This window comes from Fukomys damarensis, unplaced genomic scaffold, assembly GCF_012274545.1.
Source record: "Fukomys damarensis isolate Sample0158 unplaced genomic scaffold, DMR_v1.0_HiC HiC_scaffold_10, whole genome shotgun sequence".
NCBI lineage: Eukaryota > Metazoa > Chordata > Mammalia > Rodentia > Bathyergidae > Fukomys > Fukomys damarensis.
Genome location: NW_022900922.1, coordinates 167689 through 190606, shown reverse-complemented (window position 1 = coordinate 190606; position 22918 = coordinate 167689). Strand labels below are relative to the sequence as shown.

The 22918-nt window shown below is 44.5% G+C and overlaps 1 protein-coding gene across 1 annotated transcript; it reads left to right on the top strand.

Annotated features, from left to right (window-relative positions):
- The first annotated feature begins 14725 nt into the window (after positions 1 to 14725).
- On the top strand, positions 14726 to 15657 carry LOC104860299 (calmodulin-4). Its single transcript, XM_010621442.2, has one exon. It carries the CDS (start codon positions 14930 to 14932, stop codon positions 15374 to 15376), a length of 447 nt encoding a protein of 148 aa, XP_010619744.1. The 5' UTR covers positions 14726 to 14929; the 3' UTR covers positions 15377 to 15657.
- Positions 15658 to 22918: the final 7261 nt, after the last annotated feature.

The following is a 22918-nucleotide window of genomic DNA, read 5'->3' as shown; positions in this document are numbered from 1 at the left end:
ATTATTGTTCTAGAACAGAACTGTGATTGGTGAGTTTAAATCTGTTAAGTAGCCAGGTAAAGCATCATTCAGGAAGTTGGCAAGAAAAAATGGCTTTCCCAGCGCTTGCAGGCCTCCTGCGTGAAAAGGCGGCATTGCTTTGCTGCTATAGTCCTGGCCTCACCTGTAGCATGAAGCCCACATGGTGCTGAGGAAATCAAGCCAGAACTGTGTCCAGGAGGCCCAGTGTCTCACATCAGTCAGGGTTATCCTTTTCTCGGGGTGGGGTGGGGGACTGGTTTTTGAGCTCATCCTCAGGCTGTTCCACCCTATACCAAGGCTGTCTTCTGAGCACACTGAGTTCTCTAGCTGCTTCTGCTGCTGAGATCAGCTCCAACATCAGTGAGTTACAGGGCAGTCTAAGGGGCACAAAATTTGCTTGTGCTTGATTCTTACCAGCAAGTTTAATTAAATCAGAAATAAATAACCACCCCTGACAGAAGCTAATTAGTAGTTGGTATCACATAAAAACAGCCAAACAGGTACTGATCTGTGGGCTGACTTACCTGGGAAAAGAGTCATTTCTGATGGGATATCTGGGATTGGAGTTTTCTCTGGTAGCTAGCTCACTGTGGACTCACTCCCTGTTCCCTCCAGTGCAGGTGGCTTAGTGGCAGCAAATTGAGGGGTTACGGACAGAGGTTAGGTGAGGGCAGGGGCCAGAGACGTGACTGACCCTGGGAGAGCTTCATGTTTATGTCCTGGCCTTGAAAACTTCATATTTTGTATTTTGAACTAAAAAATATTAAATCAGGTAATGCTACTGAGAGGCTAGGGTTGCATGCTAAAATCTCCTCTTACCAAGATGCATTTGACAATTAGCTAAGTGGAATCATCTGTACTTTTAGCCCCCATAATCAAAGGTGAGATCATTGTCTCAAGAGTGCAAGAGGGTCTTCTCTGAAGCATGTGGAGCTCACTGAAAAGAGGAGCTTTTGTTCCAAGCTCTGAACCTTTGAAGTTTATGATTGTGATGAAAGCACTAGCATTTAATATAAGAGGGTATGCTCATCTGTGGACATGTGTGTGCGTGTATGTGGAGCTCAACTATTCATGTGAGAATGTGGTGCCTGCTGGCAGGTGTGTGACATGTAGAGAAAGCAGGAGGGTTTAGAGCATGAACTCAGCCCCTGGATAAGGGATTTAAAGGACGGATTTGTCAAAGTACAGCCCCCATTTTACCAGGCCCCAATCTAGTCACTTACTCCAGGTTTGTTGTTGTTGTTGTTATTGTTTGTTTGGTTGGAGTGTGTGTGTGTGTATGTGTGTGTGTGTGTTTAGCTTTACATCCTAACCCATTTTATTTTATTTTATTTTGAAATGGGGTCTTTCTAAGATTCCAAGGATGACCTTGAACTTGTGATTCTTCTTTCTTAGCCTCCTGAGTAGCTGAGATTATAGGCACGTGCCATCATGTCCAGCGACCCACTTGATTTTAATTACATTCTCTGAAACCCTGGGATTCTCTGGGGGTCCTTCAAAAGATGCATAGGGCCAAGGGAAGGTGAGGGATAGGATGTCTGACTTCCTGCCTCCCCCCTCCATAGCCAAGGCATGAAGCTCTTCTCTGAAATGTCTTTGCCAGGCAAATTGCAACTCTTGTGGTTCTGAGTCCTCACTGATGAAATGGGCCTGAGAGTGGCATTGTGGCATAGTGGGTCATTAAGACACAAGGAGGCTCAGAAGAGCAGCTGAGCCTCTACCACAGTGAGAACTCAGAGAATACTGTTACTTTAATAGTACAGATGCATTTTTGTGTGAAAAATGACTTCCTTAGGGCCCCACCCTAATGACTTCTGAAAGGACTCACCTTCCAATAGCATCACACAGAGGTTTAGAACTTTAAGACATGACCTTTTGGGGAACATAACTCAGTCCACAGCAACCATAGAAAATCTTTTGGTTTCTATGTACCCATTGCTTCTCTTGTAAAATGAAGAGAGCAGACAGCTTCTGACCTTACCTGTGAAGAAATATAGAGGAGACTGAAAGGGCCCCACCTAAGATTAAGTATTGCATGCAGAGAAGAGGCCAAATTTGATGATTCAGAGAAAGGACACCCTTAGGAAATGTGGTGGTTTCGCAGGAGGTGGAATGGGTGTGGCCCAAGAGAAGCAGTGAAGAAGTATAAGGGTGATAGCATCTGCAAAAGAAACAAAGGGATCTGGGATGCTGAGCTCCGAGATTTTTCTTTCTAAGTTTGGTCAAGGATCGCCATGGGTGATCCTCAGCTGCACAGAGAGCTTTGTGGATGAAGCAGAAATAGAACATGCTGAAGAATTAGAGTGAAAGAAGGGCAGAGGAAACCAGAGGAGGAAGGGGAAGGAAAAGGCATTCCAGAGAAGCTGCTTGGCTTGCCTACTGCAGTGTCTAGCTAGAGGGAGCCCTGAGGAAACGGGGCTTGAATGAGGACAAAGAAGAAAGCTGCTCTCAGGAGAGCAGCAGGACTGGGAGACCTTATCATAAACTTCAGTGAGATGGGTTCAGACACAGACCTGAAGGTAGACAAATCTTTGGAGATGAGAAATTTGGCACACTTCAGATTAACAGAGAAAGTGAATTTTGTTTTGCAAAACGGATTGAGAGAAAAAGAATTTGAAACAGTCAGAACTTTCTATTTCAGCCACTCATTCTCTCTCAGTGCATTCACTACTCTTCCTCAGAGGGTAGGCTCAGGGAGAGGAGAGCCTGGCAGCACTTTGAGTTTTTAATTTCTCCACTTATTTTTATTCTAATTCCGTATGGGACAGACATAGAAGACACACGACAGGAGAAGGCCGGTTTGACTAATTACGCTGCCCGCCTCACTCCCACCCCACTGTCTTTCATTAAACAAATAGAAGACCTTCAAACCTATGGATCCATATGTGTGAAGCTACCTTTAAGAAGAAATTTTAGGCAAGAAGAAGCACTTTTACATGCATCTCTGGGAAAAACATATTATAGCTTGAGGAAATGAACAATAATTACTGTGAATCCAAATATTTAGAGTTGACTTAGAGGACTCAAGTTGTAAAAAGCTTATTTTCCTGTAAATTATGACAGCTTGGAATGTATTCAGAAAAGGGAAATTGACCCATATAAATCATGGGATTTATGGGAGAGATAAAAGAGTGTGTAATATGTAAAAGCAAACATCTGAAGGGAGGATCAAGGAGGAAAAAAAAAGCTTGTGTCTCTTTTCAAGATGCCAGTAAGGAGTTCAGATATGGTTTTTAAAAATGCAGTAAGTACTAGAGAAAGTAAGACTAAAGAGTTTCAAGAATCAAATCTTACTTCCAAATGTTTAATAAAGAACAAAGTGAAGAAATTGGAATAAAAACAGAGGAGAAAATCAAAACTCAAAAAGACGTATTTAATATAACAAAGTCTAAGTTATAAAGGGTGAGAAAAGGCCCAGAAGGTAGTTTGAAGGTAGTTTGTCACAGAATGTTCCAAAACATAAGAAGACAATAGTAAATTTAAATAAACATGGGCCAATTGAAGTGGTGTTAAATGGACATTGTGTTAATACAGTTCTTGATGAAATTGTCTCCAACAATTGCCTAGAAATACATTGAGCACTTCTGTGTACTAAGTGCATTTGAGAGGTGACTGAATTTAAATTTTCCGTCAATGACTCTAAATGGTTATGTGCCAAAGCCCCATAGTGGATGGATGCAGAGCTGAGATATATTGCCACCTCCTCTTGAGATCTTACCACTACTCCACAGCCACCTCCAAGAAGCCCCTGACTGGGGCCAGGGCTGTGCTAAAAGCTGCCAGTACGCTTTTCCACTGGGGTGCACATGACTATGTTTGTTTGGGGTGTGGGATTGGTACCAGGGATCAGTTTCAGGACCTTGCCCTTGAGAGGCAGTTGCAGCACCACTGAGCTAAAACCCCAGCATGAGTAAGTTTTGATGGCAAGCTGTGTTTCTCCATTAAGTCACAGTCAAGTCTTAGCAAATCTCTGAGAGATGTTTTGGCTACCTTCAGTGGTTCACAGAGGAAGCTGAAATTATCAGACAATGAATGAACTCTGTAATGCTGGGTCTTGGAATAAGGCAAAACTAGGTCCAAACCCCAGTTCTTCCATGAACTTGCTTTGTGGCATTTTTAAGCCCCAGTTGCTTCATCTGCAAAATAAGAATGAATGGTAAGGACAAGATGACGTCATACACGAAGCCCTTAGCACAACACCTGGCACACAGAAAGAGCACATTAACATGGCCTCCCTCTCAGCTAAAGGGGGCAGCGGTGGCAGCAAGGTGGCAGTACCCAGTGCAGGCAGTCAAGTGTTGTCAGGCTGGTATGAATATTTAAGCAAAGGATAAAGCTGGAGGTAGCTGCCACTATTAACTCTGGGGCAAAAGGAGATAGTGTAAAGGCGCTATAGTCACATAATCATTGTGAGCTAGTTAAAGCTGATATGATGGTCCAGAACAGGAAAAAGTACCTACCTCAAAAAAGAAGCAGGAAGGGAAGAAACAGCTGTTTCTGAGAAACTCATAGTTGGTTGGACACAGTTATGAGAAAGACAGGAAAAACCAGCTACAAAGGCCCAGAAAAGGCTTTGAGAGCATTATCCTTTCAGAAGAAGAAAGAAGACACACGACCAACATCGGCGAGACTTCAGATTCTCTGGGTCAGCAGAAACAGGAATGTTTCTGAAAATGTAACTGGTTTAAGGGAGGAAGGGATCTGTGTAGAGCCTGTCACAGAAAAGAGAAAGAAAGAAAAGATAAAGGTGTTAGGATTTTCAAGAAAGTAATACATAGCATTGGGAAAATTTTAGTGGTGGATAAAAATGGCAGAAATATAAATGTGTTTTATGATTACCTATCTAACAGGAGGGAGATCTAAGGAAAACCTGAAAACATATTTGGCCTAAAATGTTTGGAAGTAGATGTTAAAACCAAGGCAGTGGTGATCAACACCGGGACTAGAGAAGGGTGAGTGGGGTAGTGAGGAGAGGGAAGGGATGGCTGAAGAGCTGCCAGACATCTGGTTAGGGACAGGAGCCACACACACACAGAAAGGTACTTGCATTCATAAGGCCACCAGTCTGTGACAAGTGGTACATACGTTAGCCACACATATTTTAATTCTAGCTTCTCTTTTACAGAGCCGGCAAATTTTCTCCGTGCTTCGGTTCCTCAGCCATTGAAGTGTGGTTAACCATGACGACTGTCTTGGTATTGGCTACAGGGATGGAAGGAAAGAGTCATTAACAAATGGACATTGAACACACCCTTGGGAAATGAGCCCTGGCTCAGAGTAGAGATGCCTCACCTGGAAGCAAAAGCCTCCATTTGCCAGTGCATTTTTCTTCCTGCTGAACCTGGAACCCCAGTATCAGCTCCAGAGTGCATGTGCATTGGATCCCCACAAGGCTGAGGGATCCTACGAAGGAGGAGATCTGCTATGTACCTGTAGGGAACACAATTGGGCTTCTTAGCTAATTGCTTGACCCTTCAAAGCATCATCTGCGGAGAGACCAACCCTAACTGACTAAAAGGATTATAGAGAAAACGCCCAGGCCATTGGTCATGGACAGTTTCATGCATTCTTTACCTGAAAATCCAGACCTATCATGTGATGAAGAAGATATGCTTCTAGCCTCGAGCCGCCCAGGAACATGGTCGAGTGCATAGAAACTCCATCTCAGGATGTACGAAAGGCTGGGAGGTCACATACAGAGCGCTGCAGGTGAAAGAGAAACCAAGCCATGTGCTGCTGGCCTCTGGATGCACAGAGACAGAAGGAGGCAGAGAGTGGGCCAAGGAGGGATTAGAGGAGGGCACTGGGCATTAATTGGGAGGAGATGCTTGGACAAGAGGTGCAGAGAGACACCCAGCCTCTTAGGCCATTGCAGGCTCTGTCTGGGCTAGTTAGCCTCCTGCTGGAACACAACTTGACCCAACTGCATTCATCATGTCGCCAGACCTGCCTGCAACCCACACTTGCTGTCTCTGTGCTTCCTTCAGAGAGAAATCTTTAAGGGCGGGATACATCCTGACTTCTTTTTCTCCACTGTGAACAGAGCCCTGCCCAGGACACAGCTTCATGACAGCTTGGTGGTACCCAGACCTCCTCTGGCTCCGTTCCTCTGGGGAGCAGGCACTAGTCTCCCAAGGAGGGGGCACATCAGTCCCTGTTGAATGGGTTGGGCTCCTACAGAACAGGTTTGTTGTGGAAAGTTGCTGAGACTCCATGGGAGAGAATTGTACAGGTCCGCCTCTCCCCTGGAATTGGCATGTGGAGGGCCCTCCTGTTGAGAAGGACCAAGCCAAAAGTCACCAGGGGTAATGGGGCAGCAATGGCTCCACTGAGGCACCAGCAGGGTAAACACTGAGCTGTCCTCGGGCTGCAGTGAGAAGGCACTGATGTCCCAGGTCTCATTGCTCCTGTTTGTTGAAGCCAAGCACAGAGCCTGTTTGTCTCCAGGCTCAAGCACAGAGAAGAACAAGGGCCACCAGGAGAAATATTGTCTGGGCCAAACCCATCTTCTATTGTGGTTCCTATGTTTATAAAGAGTTTCTGTCTCCTTTCCACTATGACTACACATACTAATGTCTTTCTCATACCAGACCCAAGGGTCATTGTGCCCTTGCTTTTCACCATGTGTGTTATAAGGAGCCTAGGACCAGGAGACAATAGAGCTATAAGGCCTCTGGGTCTGAGTCATCATTCTTTTATTGAATGGTCAGTTCATCTTCTGTTGGGGGGAAGAAAGAACTAAAGAAAGTTGAGCTAAAGATGAAGATGGTAAAGTCAACTCTACCTTTGTATGGTTTGTTCCACAAGCACTTTTCCATTTAACTCCCACAACTATACAGTATAAAGACTGGGGATTATTGGTCCCAATAACTCAAAAAATAACCTCTGCCTCTGCCCCAGTTTTCCTGCACTATTTTTGACATTGATTTTTTTGAAAATTCCTCATCCCTAAGGTCTACTTTCCCCCCAGAATTTAGATCATAGCTCTAGCCACACTACTTCACTCCAACAGTCTTGGCTGAACCTAATCAGACGCAAAATAAGGCGAATGTGGCCCCGGTTCACAGCCAGGAAACCTGTCCCCACCACTGTTGGCATGTTAGACACAGAAAACTTGTGTTTTCTGTAAGTCAAGCACATGAATTCCATTTCTTAGGGAATGTAACAAATAATATTATGATTTAAATGCTCCCCTATGGGACTGGAGAGTAGGACAGCTTCCCACATGCCCGTGTAAACCCCAGACATTCTGTACTTTGCTGTTTTAACAGACCAAGAATTTCCCCACAAGTGAGCATATTTATTTACCCAACATTTATGAAACTGCCATGATATGCTCAATGTTTCCCAGAGGAGTTTTAAAAAGGCACCAAATTTGAAACCTAAAAAAAAGAATCAACATTTTGTCATGTTCCATCAAGTTTGAGAAGATAAAAGACAGTTCCTTGGGTATTGTCAAAATGAAGGGAACAAAAGACTTCCACTAAAACCTTCCTACATGGATCACATGGTACTGAAGTCTAAGACCATCTTCTCCAACCCAGAGATCTAACAACCCAGGGATCAGATCTGGAATCCCAGAGATCAGAGGCTGGTTTGTCTCTGAACCTCACAAAGAAGACCCAGCCTACCCTGAGTTCTCACACAATGCTGTTGGATGAAGTTAGGAGAAATTTAATTCTTGTCATGAGGGTGCTTTTCTTTTTTGCAAGATCCCTGAATGGAAAACCAACATTTTTAGTTTTATCCAGTCAGATATGCTTTTCTTAATTCTGTTCTTTCTTAAAAATGAAAGCTTTTTGAGGAATGGGCTTATGAAAAAAATAAGTGAATCATTATAGAAATGGTAGGTACTTTAAAATAAAGGTCCTTTAAAGTATTTTATTTAAATTCATGCACACACACACACACACACACACACACACAACTGGTGTGTCTTTAGTTGTGCAGTTATAGCTGCCTTGATGCCCTAAATTCCTGAAGAATAAATGCAAATTGTTGACCTTTGGAGAAGTCAAAAGTTGCATTGTGCCAAATTCAATGAATAAGGTGGGTGAAGGTACACTGTAATTTTTAATGAGCCTACCTTTCTGCTGGATGGCATTGGGAAACAACATGCATTGTGTTTTTGATGTTGCTGTTGTTTTTATCATACCTTGTAAAGACACTGATGAGAGGATTTCCAGAACTGCTTCAGAAAGTGGCAGGAGTTATGGGATAATTGTGTTAGAAGCAAGGGGGCAGACGTTAAGGGGGGATTAATGGTAGCGTGTCTTTTACTATAACGTATTTTTAAATTTAAATTCTTTCTCATCTTGTTCATTTCCTTTCCTGAATATTGGTACCTTCTGAATCCATATTAATATCCTAAATTTTTGTTCATAGTCATGTAATCCCATTATTAGAGTTAATATATGACATACTGCCTGACAATTTAGAAAAAGCTGCCTCGTTTGACTTTCCACCAGCAATGTCGGGTGATGTTAATTTTCCTGTGTCTTTTCCAGCAGTGGCTATTTCAACTTATTGAATTTTTATCAGCCAGATTAGACAAAAAAATGACTCTTCATTATTATTTTAATTCTTCTTGGGTACTGCCAAACTTTACCATCTTTTAATTTGTTTGTTGGCTACTAGAATTTGTCCTTCTGTAAACTTACTCATATCCTTGGCCCGTTTTTCTATTGACTTATTTTAGTTTTAACAACTTAGGAGCTCTCTTGTCATATTAAATCTTTTGTAATTTAGCATTTCTCTCCACATCTATCATTTTTCTTTCTTTTTAGTGTTTTGTTGTTGTTGTTGTTGTTGCTTATGTAAAAGCTTCACTTTCTTCTGCAGTCATTCCTTGATACCCCTGGAAGTTTCATCCAGGATCACCCACCTCAAGATACCAAAATCTGTAGGTGCTTACACCCCTCCTATCAATATTTGCTTATAACCTATACATATCCTTCTGTACAGTTTACTTATGGTGCCCAATACAGTGTAAGTGTTATGTAAGTAGTTGTAATCCTATATTGTCTAGGGAACAGTGACAAGAAAATACCTGTATACAATCAGCACAAATACAATTCTTTACGAAACACTCTCTACCTGCAGTTGGTTGAAGCTGTGAATATAGAATCCACAGGTGAGGAGAGCTCACCATATATAATCAAACATGCCTACCTTTTTCTTTTATAACTCCTGGGCTCACAGATTGTTTAAACGTATTCCTGGCTCACATCTAACTTTTGGCATCCATCGACTTGTGTTCATTTAGATCTCAGTTCCCCATGATGTATTTTTGTATACGTGTCACAGCAACCAATAGAATTGTTGTGACTCCTGCATTTATCCAGTGTTCAGGCTCATGGTAATCTCCCTGCTTCTGAATCCAGAAGCGTATTTATTGGAGACTTTGAGCACCTCACTCAAACAATTGATCCGTTTTTAGATGAAAGTTGCTGATTTATAAATTGCTTAATTTCTTTTTTCCTGGCAACTTTCTGCCTTAAGTTCTGCTACTAACAGCTCTGAGACAAAGAGGAGTACAGGGCACACTGAGAGAAGACCCAGTAGGGAATAACAGCAGCTCAGAGGCAGCTGGTGGGAAAGACCGCCTGGGAAGACTGAAGCAGACTCACACTACTCCAGGCGAGGCATCAGACGCCAGAACAGAGAGTCCTATCGATCAGTGTTAACCACTGGAAGGATCTGCGACCGAGTTTGTCTTAATGATGGCAAATGGAATGTATAATCCACCCCTGGACAGTCAGAGTTAAATACATCAGGAATCTGGAGAAATTCCTCACTCAAAACACTTCCTGCAGAAAGCCCTACATGGTTAGGGAACAGAAGAACAGGTTCTGGGCCTGGGACACAGAGCAGTGTGCATCCCACCAAGCTCCCGGGTGTAGCAATGCTGGGTAAGAGCGGGAAGGACTGCTCTTGCCAACTACCCCAACAAGTCTGGGCAGACTGCGGGCAACGAATAAACAGCAGCTCTTGCCAGCCCGAAGACCTGTGTTTACCTCGGAATGCACAGACATAATAATTTCTATGAGAACAGAGCCTCTGCTCCTTTCCCAGCAGTCCTCTTTGTTGACTGCACAGGAATCCAAAAGGGAACAATGCTCTCCAACGTGTAAGTCCTCACATCTGACAACTTCCTGTCAGCTATGTCTATTCACCCAATTCATCGGACACACGTGGAACCGAGTGTCAGGCACTTAGGAAGCCTGACTCTGGAGCCCAGCAGGAGATATGTGTGGCATCATTGAAATCAGTGCTTCTTGACTTTACTTCAGGCTTTCTGGGGATTTGAGATGGCCAAATGGCCGCTGTGAGGACACTTATCCTTTGGCCAAGGGTAGGGCAGTTTAGAAGAGATGGACACCTGACTGGGACCTTGCAGGTGTAGGTGTAGGGTGACTGGGTGGATTAGTACAAATTCTAACACATTGAGGGCTCCCTGCAGCCAGGCTCTGAACTGAGCTTTCCCTGTACCCCTTTTCCCCTTGAAATGACTGGATTTAGTAATAGCCTTTTACAGTGTAGGCCACTAACGCTTGGGGATGGAAAGTAGCTTGCTGAAAGCTGCACAGGTAGGAAAATGTAACAGCCAGAACTCACAGCTTCCTGATTTAAGGGACTGAACCACATGTCATTGCCACTAGAGAGAATAGGGATCTGTGTTTAGGGGGACATGGGAGCCGGCTGCTGGGAGCCAACCCCCTATGAAGGTGGAATAGTTGTTCACCATTTGTACTCCTCACTTCGAGGGAAAATCTTGAAGGCAAATAAGCTTGTGAAGCTGGTTCCAGAAGTTCTCTCCCATGGATCACATTGCAAAGACACAGAGTGACAACTCCACACAGACTCTTTCTCATTTCCCTCTGGGGAGCCAGGCCGTGACAGGGCTATGGAGAAAACTCAGATGCCAGGGTGAAATCAGGTTCCTGCAAGTCACCTGAGCCACAGGAGTCCCAAGCTGCTCTCAGCTCCAGGACTTGTTTGACTGGTTTCTTAGGAGTGTTTCACCCACATTAGCCAAATGCTATTAGCTGTGGAGTATGTATTTGTTTCTGGGGTCAAGCTTATGTAAAAGCAGGAGTTGGCTTGATCTATTCCTTCTAAATGCCTGAACAGAAAGACAACCATTCCCCACCTCCTCCCAACACTGTGCACACAAGCACAAATGTAAACACACACGCACATCGCATGCACACATACACATACAAAAGGCCCACTCAGTGCACACACACGAACACATGGCACACAACTACCAATATATGTGCATGTACAGATACGTGTGCACACAAACACACAGGTGTACTCATAGGTATGTACCTGTAGACATGTGCATAAACACATATATGTGTGACAAGCACACACATATGCACACAAACCTATCATACAAAGCAATCCAATTCTACGGTTGCTACTTCTCCCTTCCTACCTTTAGGGACTGGTCCGGCAGCCTGGAGAGGTCTTTCTCTGCCCCCTGACACCTCGGGGGTGTCTTCATCTCTCCTTAATTAAGGGGCCTTTCTCCTCCAGATCTACAGTTATTCTCACTGGGAAGAGTCTCCAGCTTCATGAGGGTAATAAGCTGAAAGGCAGAAAGGAGGGTAACTGTCCTGGGCAGGAGTGTCTACCTCCTACAAAACCGAGCTCTTCTCTCCCCTTGTGGACCACGACTCTCTCTCCCTCCTCTGTCTCATCAGTACACCCTAGCCTCTTCTGCTGAGCTTCAGTTGTTCGTAACCCTTAGCATCTCCCTTGTGTCCCGCACACACAGTCAGGGGCATGGCTACCACAGCTGGGGACAGATGGGACATCTCCTGCCCTACTCTAACTAATGTGCTTTCAGTTTGCTTCTCAAGTAGTCCAAGGAACCTCAAGTGCGTAGATAGGAGCAAGTAGCTGGGCCTCCCATCCTTGGACTCCTCACTGGATAAATAATATTCCTTGTTTCTTTTACTACTCAGGCAGCCTCACAGGTGGTGCAGCCTGTAAATACACTTCAGCTAGAAAGACAACTGCAACTGCCGCATTTTCAGATCTCCACCCTGCACACTGGACTGTGCACCCAGGTGGCTATGCATTAAACCATTAGACGCTGAAGCTTAACTAGGTTTTGGCAACAAATGCCATGTTATTTCCTCTCCTAATTCCTAGTTTGACTGACTCTAGTCCCTGAACCGTGGGTCACTTGTGCATAGCTATCCCTGGTGCTGACTCAAAGAGGAAAAAGGGACTCCCATCCTTGTAGACTGAGCCAGTGTGTAGCTGCCTGCCTTCCTACTTAGGCAGGAGACTGGATGAAAAGAGTGAAGAAATTACTTTAGTGTCTATGAATGTCCTGGAAAAAGAAAACGTGGCCTTGGAGGGAAGCAGGGCCTGTTTGCAGGTAGAGGTTGGAGAAATAGTCAAAAGTCATAGGCCTTTCCTTCTTGGAGATTCCCTTTCTTCCTCCATAATAGAAGAGTCACCTAAAAATGATCACCTTCCTGTCCCATGACGGGACAGAGCTAGATGCTTTTCTAAATGAAGACCCACTGCATTTGGAATGGCACTGGTTAGACCCAGGGTCCAAAGCCATGCTAACATTCAGGTCCTTCGTTTTCTGGATTCATCTACAACTTGAAAATGGACCAGAATTATTTTTTATTTCAACCAAGAAAGACATAATAAGAACACAATGATCTTCAAATAGTTTCTTGAGGTTTACATCAAAGGAGATCCACCTTATCCTAGAATGTGAGGTTTATCACAGAATAATGACATCTTCTGTTTGTTCTGAACTTTATACTTTGATCTTAAGTAATCTTGTTAGATATGGTGGATGTATCATCCTAATTAATAGTGAAAATATTGAGACATAATGTTCCACATCAGTGGTGGAACAGGAACCAGGAACTGAAGACTCTTGATATAATTTGAAAATTATTATTTAATATCAAGGGAAAATATCAAGACAATACTTATCAAATATTTGGATTTTAATGACAGGCCCTGGTGATAAAATGAGAAGAAATGGAAATTTCAAATATAGATTGTTATCTTCAAATATTCTTTTAAAAATAAAGGAGCTCGATTGCATCTAGTTATTAAGAGTTCCACCCTTCCTGTGGGTCTCACCAAGCAGTCTGGTCACCAGACTGGAATGACATCCTCCACCCAATACTGGTTTTCAATGTCATTGAGAAATTGATTGTTTAATATTTATTGAGGCCTTGGTACTGTTCCAGAACAAAGATGAAATAATCACCCTTCATCATAATGACTTTATAAAGTTATAAAGTGGGATATTTGGTTTTGAATCTCTCTTTATATATGGATCCTCCTGAACTCAGAAGTGAGGTAAGGATGAGAATGCTTATTGTGTTTCACTGGCTGAACCAGATAAAGGTGGAATGTGCACATGTTTCTGGAAGAAAGTGAAGGAGTTGTTTTTTCTTAGTACAAGCTGTAGTTGGGTAGGGAGAGGGATGGGAATCTATGGAGACCAAAAGAAGACTCGCTGGAGAAAGGCATCGTGGGATTTCCATGGCAAACGACCCCTCACAGGCATGGGTTTTACCCTGGATGAATTTGGGGATGGTGCCTTGAGGGCTGAACTCTTGTTCTAAACCCTGTGCTCCAGACAGTGGGCAGGGGTGGGTTTCATTTCAGAAAACAAATCAGATGTGTGGCCATGGGAGATCCCAAATGGCTCACCATGCTTAGGGCTAATGCTTAGTAAAACCAGAGGGAGACAGACAAAGTTCTCACCCCAGCAGCCCCCTTCTGTATCTTCGTGCCTCTTGACACTTTCCAGACTGGCCCTTGATGACCATGTATTGCCTCTGAGTGTCCAGGCAGCTCTCAGAAAAGACTAGCCACTCAGTGATTTTCTTCTCTGTGAATGAAACACATGCTTCTCATCTCAAAGGAAATCAGCATAGACCACTCAGCAGTAGAATGGATAGTAGGAATCACTGAGCAGGAGGGGAAGTATCCTTGATGGGGGATAAAAAGCTCTTTCCCTGCCTTTGAAATCATGCCTGTAGTGGAGTATGTCTGTAATCCCAGCACTTGGGAAGCTGAGTCAGAATGGTGAATTCAAGGCCAACCCTGGCTATGTAGTGAGTGCCTGTTCCAAAAATATAAAACAAACAGCATCTCAGCACTGGCTATTGCTCTGAATGCATCAGGGGTCCTTGCTTTCTAGAAGCTAAAGGGTTCCCAGAGTGACGCGAACTCCATCCTCTGCTCCAATCTGTTGCCTTCTCTGGACTAGGGATTTATGGAGTCCATGGCTGCACCCACTCAGACTCAATCCGCCCTTACAGCTACCAGCAGCACCCTCAGGGAAAGAGCAGAGAGAAGAGAAATATCAAATGCAGCTCTCACTCCTCCAGACTGTGCGCCCCTACCCCCGCCCCCTTTTAGCCTGCAGAATTGGTACAGCTTCTGAAACCCACGGCCTTTGCCAGGATCCTGTGAGAACGTGCTGCAGGGGACCTGTACCCTGGGCTGATGTCCCTGCAGCAGGGTGACCCTTCATCAGGGTCAGCAGAGCTTGTGAGGTCTATGCTCCCACTGTACCAAAGGCAGTTGCACCAGACTCTCCCTGTGGACCTTCCCACTCCAGTTCTTGCATTTCTTGTCTGTAGCTGGTGTGTCCCTCTCTGGGAGGAGGATCTTGCCCAAGGACAGATGAAGGGTGTGGAGCCTTCCTCCTCCCTTTGCTGTAGCTGCAGAAAAGCAGGGGGTTCCCCTACTCAGGAAAGACTGCCTTATAGGTCTGCCTTCTGACAGATGCCGCTTCAGATCTCAGTGGCCTCCTTGAGTTCAGGACCATAAGCCTTGGGGACAGCAGGTTGACACCCGTTTGGCAGGAAGCTCAGAAGCTCCATAACGTTCAGGGGACAAAAGCATGGCCAAGGAGCTGTCTCGAGAGCAGGAGGCTGCATTCAAGGCAGCCTTTGACGAGGCTGACTTGAATAAAGATGGCAAGATCAGCATCCAGGAGCTGCGTGAGGTGTTGAAGAAGCTGGGCAAGAACATCTCAGAGGAAGAGCTGAAACTACTGATGGGCAGCGTGGACAAGGATGGAGACGGTGCCATCAGCTTCCAGGAATTCCTGGATGCGATGAAGAAGCACATGAAGCCCCCGAACAGTGAGGAGATGCGAGCTGCCTTCCACACCTTTGATATCAACGGTGACGGTCACATCACCTCGGAAGAGCTCAAACAGACCATGGACAAGCTGGGCGTGAATCTTTCTCAGGACGAGCTGGACACTATGATCCAACTGGCTGACGTGGACAAGGATGGGAAGGTGAACTACGAGGAGTTCTTGCGGGTCCTGAACCAGAAGTGAGGCCTTACCTTGTCTCTGTCTCCCTGACGTTGGCCTGCCAGGTTCTGGTGCCCTCTCAGGGACCCTGCTTTTGTGGCTGAGCTATAGGTGGATAGTCTGGGTTGGTGGATGGGAAATTACCTCATGGATGAGGAAGACTTTGCTCTCTTGGGCCTGGAAGCTGGGTGGTCTGGGATTGCTAATGAGATCTGTGCCTACTGATTCCCTGGGTGAAAGGCGGCCTTCTTGGTCTGGTCCCTCCTTTTTTTCCCCACAGTGTGATGGGTGCCCCTTACCTCACAGGGATGCTGTGATGATCTAAATAAAAGGAATGCAAAGCCCAGCTGTGTGTTCATGTTTGATTGGAAGGCCGAACTTTCAGGAGCCCCCAAATAGTACATTTAGGATTGTTTCGAGCTTCAATCCCTTTCCCTGGTCTTTGTGAGGAATCCTTGTTGAGTGACCCCTCCTCCAGGTCAGTCTTTTGCACCCTTAATGCCCAAGGAAGAGGACAGGTGAGTGGCAGTACTGGGGGGGCAGGGGAGTAGAGGAAGCAAGTGACTTTGGCCAAAGAGTTTGCTTGAGTTTCAGGTCAGGCCAGATCTTGAGGCCAAGATGGGCAGTGCCATTTATGTGCCCACCAAGAAGGACATTATCTCGGCAACATCCTGTTGTGCTTGAGCCCCAGGTAAAAAGGAAGGATGTGTGTCTCTGTGTATGTGTGTCTGCATGTACGCCCACGTCTCTTTGCATGCCTGGATCTCTGCCTGCCTATGTTGAGTGTGTACGCTTGTGTATGTCAGCATGTATGTGGGTATATGTGTGTGTCTCTGCTGGTGTGTCTATGTGTGTACATGAGTGTCTTACTGATGTATGTGTATCTGTGTGTATATGCACATGTCTCCATGTGTGGGTGTGCACACAGATGTCCTGTATTTAAGATCCAGGGTCTTACAGATATTTTCAAAAGGTGGAATACTGATGGTAAGTCCCATTCATTATGAATGGAAACCAAACAATCAGTTGGAAGTGGCCACGGAACAGGGCACTGTGATGGTAAAGGGTAGGAACTGCCCCCAGCGGTGGGGGCCACTTGTTATAAGCAGAGGGCAGAGATCTGGTGTGAGGGGTATTTTCAACTCTGAGAGCAAGACACTGATGCTCACTGATGACCTGCACCCCATAGGTACCCAGACCAAATGGCCTTTCGAGTCTCTGATGTTGCCTTCAGGTCTTCCATCTGAGGGATACATCCCAGAGAGGAGTTGGGAGAGCAAAAATGATGGAGAAAGGATACTGAGATCACGGTGGTCACGTCCCAGCCCCATGTGCAAGCAAGGCCGCTATTTGAACTTATATTAGGGTAATGCTGTGTGTTTTGAACATGAGGCCAGTGGCCTGCTTCTTGTTTAATAAGCCTGGGCTTTTGTTTCCTTCTCCACGACATGGACTTTTCTTTGGTGTGTGAAAGTTAGCTCAAAGAGTTTGTGATGCTGCCCTTACTTTAAGCCAGCCATGTTCTCACCTATGGTGGTGAGACAAGCAAAAAGGCTGTTCTGAAGAGGTATTGCAAAATGCAGAGCCCAGTGCTCCTGCATTCTGCACATTTGTGGTAGCCCTGCATTTGGTGTGGTGAAAGGCTAGGCCCGTCCTCTGAATCTGGACTTGCACACAAACCCCAAAGGAATGAGGGTCTGGCCGACTTCACCGAGGAGGGGCTGCCACATCTGTGAATTTTTCTTTTAACTTTCTCGGCTGGATGTTATCGCAGGGTCACTCCAGGCTCTCTAGCCTTACGTGTTGCTACCTTGCCCCTCCTAACTCTTTCCCCTCAGTCCGGCACATGTGGACCCTTCCAGCCTGCAGGGGTAAGACCCAGGGCCTGGGGGAAGGTAGGATGGGTTGGAGAATGAACCTGAGCCCTCTCCCTTGCTGCTCCAAGAGTGGGAGGGGAATATGGGGAGGGCAATGATGAGAAGAACCTGGTGCAGGGATGAGAAGGGAAGACAAAGAAACAGGACAGAGACCACCTCAGATTGTGTTTCCAAAGTAGTGATTTCTTTCTTTCCTTTTTTTTTTTTTTCGCACTATGTAGTTGAGACCGACCTGGAACTCACTATGTAGCCCCGGCTGGTCTAGAACTCACAGTGATCCTCCTGCCTCAGCTTCCCAAGTGCTGATATTAGAGGCATGTGCCACCACACCCGGCTCAAAGTAGTGATTTCTTAAGGCTGAGCTAGTCCAAAAAGTTTCCCAGGATCTGTATAGAAAAATAAAATAATTTTTAAAAGAAAAAGAGAGATTTTTTGTTTCATTTTAAAAATACTGAGAATATGTTCTTTCTATACTTCCAGGGTTAAGTGCTCTTTCTGGCCGCTGTCATCATGGCTGGAGCTGGAGCTCTGTGATGGAGTATTTGCCTGATATATGAGTTTGGTCACCAGCAGTACAGAAATGAATGAATGAATAACTGTAGGTTCTTTTCTATAGGCTCTTTTTGCAAAAGTGGCCCAAGGGCCAAATCTTTGAGAAGAAACACACTGGGACAAAAAGTTCTTGGAATCCACAAAGGAAAGTCTTCATCCCAGAACCCCATTATTGTACTGTTAGCTGACTGTGCAACTGTCTCTGCAGCAGACAGATATTTGTTGGGTGTTCTGTTCCGTCAAACCCTAACCAATAACTTAGAAACAGAACAGAACCAACTGTTAAGGGAATGTGCCAGAGAGAGTAGCTAAGATTGATTTGTGGGGGAGGCATTGAGAGGCCAGGGCCTAGAGACAGCTGATTACAAAATTTCCATGTGCTCGCTGAAAAAGAATTCAATAGCATAAGATAAGTGAAAGGGAACAGAATATGAAACCTTCACATTTGTACTTTAGCATAGTGTTGTTTTGAGCAATTAAATAAGCAGATGCAGGAGAAATTCTCTGCCTTCGCCCTCTCTGTCCAGAAGCAGCATAGGAAACTCTGTACTGAATTAGAAGGAGGGGAAGAGTCAACCAAAGGGAGAACTTCCTAACACATCGTTCTCTTCCATCCCCAGGACCAAAAGAAGAAAATAAACTACTAAGAGATCATATTTACACTGAGGAACTCATTCCCAGGAAGGGCTTGATGAGTCCACAATACAACAAAGTAGCAGAAACTTTTTTATTGCCCAGACCAAAAAGGGGACCTGAAGAGGAAGTGATATGTCCTAGGTCTGAGAGTAAGTGTAAAAAAGGACCTGGGATGGAATTCAAGTGCTCAGAAAGGCCACCTCTATCCCCTAGCAATGCCAAAGGGTCACCTGGTCACCTGGGCAAGACCTGGCAGAGAAGAATGGTCAGAACACATAGGGTGCGATGCCATAGGTGCTAATGATTCTGAGTCACACCTGACTCTCTACGGAAGACACAGAAAAGCCTTAGTTGTTAGCTGTGAATTTCCTCGAAGGCCCTTAGGTGAACATGGAGCCTCCCTGCTTGTGTTCAGAAGAAAAGAACGGCCAATGTTCAGGAAGCATCATGGGGCCAATGTGGCTTTAGGTCACTCAGAGAAATTCTATTCTTGGAAATCCACTTCTTTGAAAATTAATTTTCCAAAAGACTAGTTCTGTAAATGAGAAGTTTGCTGTTATATTGCAATTTACCTAAATAAATAAATAAATGAAATAAAAATATAAACATTTATATGAGAGGAGCTATTTAAGTTATTGAATATTTTAAAAAAAATTTTAGCTATCCAGTTTGAATTTCTAGTTGCATTTAATTTTACTCTGAGCTTAAGTTATTTTACTGGCATTCAATTCACCTAACCTTTCCACCACAACCTGACAAAGTTCTCTGGTTTTGTTTGCTTGCTTATTTGTTTTGCTTTTATACTTTGGTCCTTTGGCTTTTGGAGCAGGAGTTTCTGGTTCGTTTTAAGATTCAGCCATTGAACATGTCTCCAATATGAAGGATTTTATAAAGTACAGATTGGGCAAGTTTCTCCCTTCTAAAAGATTTTTAGTATAGTTTACTGATGTAGTAGTTCTCTTAATTCACAGATTTATTACCTGACTCAGGCAAATTGATTTTTTTATTTGTGGTATTTGGTAATTTCTCAGTGTCTTACATATGAGTCACACACAAAACTGACATTTAGCTGAGGAAAATTGAACTGGTGAATCTACTGGAGCTGGCTGGTGAAAAATAGCTTTGATGAAACCCAAATTAATGTTATTAAAGCAAAACTTTTCCCCAAATCCTCTAAGATGTTAAGTAGCAAACCAGTTTTGGGTGAATTATTCTCTTCACTTCAAATTCCATTAACTAAGTAATAATTTATATCTATTTCTGACAGGCCTGGTGATCTAATCCTTTTTTTTTCCTCATTGAGTTTATTGGTATATTTTAGGTATATAGTATAGTTACATTCATTATTGGGATCTTGTACCTTTATATGACAGGTCTTGGTTCTCATTTTTTCCCCTTGTCCCTGTCTAATCCCTCTTTTAAGGTCTATACTCCATGCCTTTTCCTCCTGTAGCTCTTCCAGAGCAGGGCCTGGCACAGAGGGTTTTCAGTAATCCTTTTCAAGTGAATGACTACTGGTGACCTCACTCTTTTTCCACAGTTCTTACCAAAGTGCACCTGGTATAATTTCTGGTGAAAAAGGCCTATTCTCTCCCTTCAGAATCCCGAATGAGAAAATACATCTCACCAAAGTTTAAATGAGATTGTAAATTCCTGGAGCATGTTTACTTGAGTGCAAAATCTTCCTAATATGATAGTAGCTGACACAGGCATTGCCCAGAAACCATAAGAAGATCTTTTCTTGTGTTGACAGGGTTATACGGAGCTTTTACACTATTGTATTCGACAATAGGAGGGAAAATACAAGGTGAGATTGAAGAAAGCAGCCTTTTCTCTTATTCCCTATTGTCTAAGAACCATTAAATCAAGTTTCATATGATTCTAAAATTTCAATAGATCATTCCTTCTTGGTCTAGAAATATGGAGACTCTGTAACATGTCCAAGCAGGACAAAAATTTAGATGTTAGGTCATGTGGACCAGTTAAAAATATTTCAAACTAATGAAAGCTCTTTTGCAAATGGGAAGGGGATCAAAAGATGGGCAGAGGTAAAGGAAAAGTAAAAAGAATTAAGATGTGTTATGTACATGTACCAGCATCCCATGATGAATGTAATCATTATGTACTACAAACAGTTTAGAAAAAATTTTAAAAGATTTCAAATTAATACTTCTTTTTCCAAAAAGTTAAAAAGTTAAAGAGCAGGCTCCCACATGTTCCAAATTATCAGGAAAAAATCTAGATAAATTACTTATTTCCATCTTCTTTGAAAATTAGTCTAACTTTTGAGTTTGGAGATTGCAAACATGGCTGCCACACCCATATTGCACTAGGACTGTTGCCCTCTAGAGGGAGTAATGTGGCCTTTCTCAGCCTGGTATCTGTGAAGTAAGGACCTTCCTTGCCCTCTTCTTCCCTGCCCAGGCAACAATGACTTCACCTTGCTCCTCTCTGGTCTGCTTTGTGGGTTGGATCACGATCTGGGAGAGAGCCCAAAGGCCTCCTCAGCAAGCCCCTTCTTGCTTATCTGCACTTGTTTACTATCTCCGGGTGTGTACAGGGCTCTTTCCGTACTATGGGTACCTCCACCCTTAGGGGATTGGCACCTATTTCCAATTCCAGCGCCACTTCTCCCTCCAGCTTCCACCATTTTGCTATAAGCTGGTGATTCTCAGCTCTACATGTATATTGAGAGAAAACCTCAGGGGATTTTGAAAAATGCCAACTGTAGGCAACCCCTATACCTGACTCTCCAGTGGGTCTGGGGAGAGGCTCAGGTGTGGCTCTGTTTTTTAAGGTCTGCAGGTGCTCGTGCAGCCAAGATTGGGAAGCCAAGATTAAGAACCTTTGCTCTAACTTGTCCCTGGAAACTCTGACATTATCAGGCACTCCCTATACCCAACCGCTCCTTTGTAGCCTGGGGAAGATTGGCAGCCAGTGAGGGAAGCACTGGGGAGCAAGCGTTGAGCTTCACAGATCTCCATGGGTGGGAGGCCTGTGGGTTGAAGAAATCAGTCTGAATCATGTTGGGAGCAGGTGGTACTGTGTTGGCGGCCAGCTAGCTGACGTCCATTCACCACCTTGAGAATTCTACGCTGGGCACCTCACGAATCTCAATGCTTTGACCTCACTACCCCGTTGAACTTTGACTTAGACAAAAATCAAATCTCAGTGCTCCTGTATTTTCCCATATGTGGAGCCTGTGGTCATGACCACATGGCAGAGACGCTAATAACATTTATTTGCTCATTCATGTAGTCATTCCATAAGTGGTTTCTTGGGTGTCGCACTTTCTTGTGGGTCTGTAAGGATTCAGAGAAAGATGCTACATCAACCACTACCCTCTGAGAGGGCTGAGACGTGGATACAAAAGATCACAGACTGGGTGTGGTGGGTGCCTCATGAGGGAGTTCAGGGTTAGGATAGTGCTCAGCAAGGGGCACACTCCGAGGGTGTGGCACCTGAGCCAGACCGTAGAGGTCGGGGAAGCTTGCAACAGGTAAGAGGAGCTACTTGACTGAGGGCACAGTGTGAGTAAAAGCACATACCTTTTTGAGGGGTTCACACTGCCAGGGAGATGAGTCCCACTTTAGACAGCCATGATGGTGAGGCTAAGATATTGGGAATTCTCAATCCTGGAGGAGCCATGTAGTAGCTCTGTGACCTTGGGCAAATCAGAGGCACTGATGTGCCTCAATTTCCTCAACCATAAAATTGAGGATAAAAAGAATATCGTAGTGTTGTGAGGAGTAAATAAGTGAGATAGAGAAAGTGCTAGGAATAGTGTTTATGTGATAGCAGAAGTTTGTGAGTGTGTGTGTGTGTGTGTGTGCGTGTGTGTTTTACCATTATTAGTACAATTATTTTCTCCAGAAGATCAAATCAGGTGTTTAAACAGAGGAGGTGCATGGCCAGGTTTGAGCATTATAGGAAGGTGATTTGGCCAGTGATGTGCAGAATGAAGTGTAGGGAGATAGGGTGGCTTTGGGAGTGTAGAAGGTGAGTTTGATCACCTAAGCTGGAGCTGGTGAAGACCCAAAGGATGGCGGAGACAGTTGGGAGAGCAGGGAAGGGTAGATGGGGTAGAGTAGGGCTGGCTCTGGAGGTGGGAGAGCTGAGCGATAGAAAAGGGCTCTAGGGCAGGACCTGATTTAGTAATCTCCTGAGAGGGAGCCTTGTTTGGTTTTGGAGGATGTGAGAGGGAAGAGAACAGGGAGAGAATAGACACCAGCCTCCAGTAGGCAGAGCTTCGCCCTTGCTCCCTCCCCTGGCCAGGTCAAGGGTCACTGATGTTTTCGCTGACTGTCATGAGGGAGGCCAGTGTCAGAACATCTGGCCTCTTGCCTTGTCAGGTGGTGAAAGCACATCAGAGTTCTCAGAATTCTGGAGCAATCCCAGGGCTTAGCCTTTGGTAGGAACAGGACAGAGGGTGCTGCCTGTAATCCCTTGGCCTCCCCAGGAAAGCCCAGGACTTCCCTGGAACTTGGAGAGTTCCAGCAAA